Raw genomic sequence first — 3,738 nt, 5'->3', positions numbered from 1 at the left:
ATTAACATCCACAACTAATAAACACTCCCTCTTAACTTGTGATTGTATTTTTTTTTTATTTTTCAAGAAAATTAATACTACCTACTGTAGTATCTTTTTAAGAATTTTATTGCACAGGACTTCAACGCAATGACTGTTTTTTTTTTAAGATTTGACGAATGGAAGCTAGATTTACATATTCAACGTTGAGTGATGGTTTGAACATACCGCTATTTTATTGTATAAATGCTATACAAATGGTTTGAACACAAGTTCTAACAACTTACGAGGTTCTCGCCATAAAATGCTACAACGGTCAATGTCTATGCATAGGAAGAAACAGGAGGAAAAAATACTGATAAACAATCATGTTTGTTTTAAAAGCATACATTCGTTACGCATGATATAACTATATCAAGAGTTTAAGTGTTAGGCTGTAATAATGAATTAAATCTACCAGAATCTCTTATAAATTTTTGAACTGATTGAAAAATATGTTTGTTGACTTCCACATTTTGCGACTCATCTCCCAACAGAGGTAAGTGGCAATCAATAATATTCAATGTAGTATTTGGTCTAGTAAGACACAATAAATTTCTTATTAGTTTATCTCTAGCATATTGGTACTTATTGCATACAAAGAAAAAATGATATGGGTCTTCTGGTAAGATAACAGACTTTACTCTGATAGCAGTACATAAAGCTGAGTTGTCATCAAAAAACACTTAATTTTGTTGATTTCATTTATACGAAATATAAATTTTGTATGTATATAATGTGTTTGATATGGATTTACAAGGACTAACCGTCCATTTTCGATTATTTCATTTTTTATAAATTGTATCAATTAATGCTATAAGACGTTCATCTTTTGCAATAAAGAAATTGAAAATTGAGTGTTTTCTTTGATATGAATCTAAATTAACGAGCCAGTAATTATGTCGAAAGATGACTAAAAAGTACCTAAGTGCTGATTTTTTTTGGGGGGGGGGGCATCTTTGGTATTGCTGTTGAATTGATATTATTGTGGACTGGGTCTACATAATTCCTAGTTGATCCCCATTCATTGCCATTGTGCTCATGAAAGCAAACTGATATTTATTCGGGTAATTATATTTTCAGATAAAGAACATTGAAATTACGTGAAACAAAGCTATTCTGATCGGGCACGAGATTCCAAAAATGCTTACTTTCAAAACAGAAAGCGATGAGTGATGACAGCGATGAAAATTTTGAAGTATGTAAAGTATTTGCTTTCTGTTTAGTAATATAATATGCATACATAGCAATACAGGGATCAAAAACATCGCTTTCACTCTTCTTTTTTTCTTAAGGTGTTTACGCGTCCATTATTGAAATATTTTTAAAAAAAAATAATAAACGACCAAAACGGGACGGTGTAAACAAATGACAGACTGTTATCACTGGTTATGGGCAATGTAGGGTGTAAAATAAAATAATTGTCCGAATGTGAGAAAAATAGTAAAAATATATATTGAATGCGGTGTAAAACTGTAAAATTTAAATCGCCATGGATAAAAATTTGAGACTTCCATATGAAAATACACATCCTTCCTTGTATTTATCTCTTTATTCTCAACAACAAGAAGCAGCTTTTCTGCTTGTACATCAATAGTTGAATCCACACTTTTCAAAAGTTATGTCCCTTGGCTGCCATTTTAGGGGATAAACCCATAGAATCCTCACAGTACCCTTTGTAGTTTTCAGGTTTGTAACTTCGTCATTTGACTGGGAAAAATCGTTTCATACTGTATACTGATTGCCCCATGTTGGGGCTACCCACACATCCAAAGAAAACAATTGAAACACAGTGGATTCATCAAAGCCCACCCAAATGTTTGGTAGCATAAAGAGGAGAAATATTGTTTCTTTCCCTTTTGACTTTTTGGTTGACCCTGCGAAGGGAAACAACTTTTGTACAAATTCCATTTCGATTTATGATTTTTGCATTCTAAACATCTTCTCAGCTGGAAGTATACGTATATTGACAATTTTAGCAATTATTTCTAACTAGGTGGCAAATTAAGTGGGTTATGATTAAAATTTTACAAAAAGAAATTTATTTAAAAACGTTTTTGTAGATATCAGGGGATACAGGGAATACCAGCAATTTCCCCCATGTAGATTTTACTGCCTGGTCACCAGAAGCAGGGTCTGGTCTGGACTTTTTGTGTCTTGTCCCTTTCTCAGCGATTTACAAGCCCATCTACAGACAGACAGACACACCAGGGAAGGTCAAAGTCAGTGTAACACATAGGCAGCAGAGACAGAAGAAATTCAAATGTAGCAGCACTGTAGGAAACTATATTGCAGGTAAAGCAAAGGACTTTGGATCTCCAAGTAAAAACATTGAGGAATTTTAGTAGCCATTTTGAAAAATCGTGAATACTTTTGTCATAGCGCTGTACACATGTACATTATTAAATGATAAAAAAAAAAAATCAAAATGGCTAAAGAGAAAACATGACTTAAACAAACAAATTGCAGGAAAATCTGATGGTTAGCTGTTTACTTGTGGATGAATTCATTTTTGTTCTTTTAAGATGAAAGAAGGTTACAGAATGCTGCTAATGAGAATGACCTTAATGCAGGTAATATTGAAGCATTTACAATTATTATTCAAAAAAAGTACAAAAAGACATTGACATTTTATTTTACAATGATTTTTTTATCCCCAGTGGTTGAATTACTTGAAGATGGAGTAGATCCATGTTGTTCAGACAACAAACAAAGAACTCCTCTCCATTTTGCCTCATCTCAGGGATATGAAAAAGTTGGTAAGTCAAACTGGAAGGCTTCATTTGAACCATCGTCTCAAGCCACGGTCCAGAGTCCGCACATATATAGCTCTCTCCTATCCGTGGCTGCTTGATCACAAAAAGTGTCGTAATCATGAATATTTATGCCTCCCTATTGTGACGTCATATTCAGTCAGTGGCGAGTTTTGTTTCCATCGCAATTGAAATCAACAAATGTTGTCAACAATATACAAGTAATATTTCCTGTACTGCGATTGGATATTAAAAGGTCGCGATAAAGTTCATCATCCAACTATGCTTTTCTCACGTTGGTCAATATGTTAATGAGCTAGAAAGAATTCTCTCCTCATTCAAACACGGCCAGAATGGGAGAGGATCGTACATTTTGGTCGTGGTTTGCGACGATGCATTTGAACAGGAAATTAAACTCACAAAAATTCAAGTTGGAATATGGAGTTGTCTTTCTTGATATTGCTGTCCTAATTTTATAGTTAATTTTACTAAATCTTTAGATAGAAGTATAGAAAATATTTCTTTGTTTTTATTTGTGGCAAATGTCCATGTGTTTTTTTATGAATATTGTGATATTTGTTTATTATTAATATGGTATTCACCATTTATTTAGTTAAAGCCTTGCTGGACAAAGGTGCAGATCCAAATCAGAAAGACATTCTTGGAAATACACCTCTTCACCTAGGTAAGAGATTAATTGGTATACAAAGAGAGAGAGAGAGCGAAAGAAAGATATATGACTATAATATTTGTTGTAGGGATGGCAATTTGTAACCAGTTAATCGATTAATCAATCGGAACGATGCTAATTGGTTACAAAATCCGTAATCGGTTAGTCAGAAAAAATAAAATATATGTAAATTTGAGCGCAGTTTCCTTCAAAATTCCTTCAGGTTCTTTTTTTGTTAAAAAGGAAAGCGCTGCATAAATTTTTATTTAGTGTTTTTACACATCTTATAATTAAGAA

At 33.0% G+C, this 3,738-nt stretch overlaps 1 protein-coding gene across 1 annotated transcript; it reads left to right on the top strand.

Moving 5' to 3' along the window:
- Positions 1-1,154: 1,154 nt before the first annotated feature.
- Positions 1,155-3,525, top strand: LOC134249493 (ankyrin repeat domain-containing protein 54-like; the record flags this gene model as incomplete). Its single annotated transcript, XM_062731840.1, has 5 exons — positions 1,155-1,216; positions 2,082-2,313; positions 2,544-2,591; positions 2,679-2,777; positions 3,385-3,525. Coding segments are annotated over exons 1-5 (550 nt in total), but the record flags the coding sequence as incomplete, so codon positions are not given.
- Between the last annotated feature and the right edge of the window lie 213 nt (positions 3,526-3,738).

Source organism: Saccostrea cucullata, unplaced genomic scaffold (assembly GCF_032062105.1).
Source record: "Saccostrea cucullata isolate Sc308-1 unplaced genomic scaffold, CSIRO_AGI_Scuc_v1 ctg17115, whole genome shotgun sequence".
Classification (NCBI taxonomy): domain Eukaryota; kingdom Metazoa; phylum Mollusca; class Bivalvia; order Ostreida; family Ostreidae; genus Saccostrea; species Saccostrea cuccullata.
Note: the sequence above shows the minus strand (reverse complement) of the source record. Positions and strands in the feature narration are given on the sequence as shown.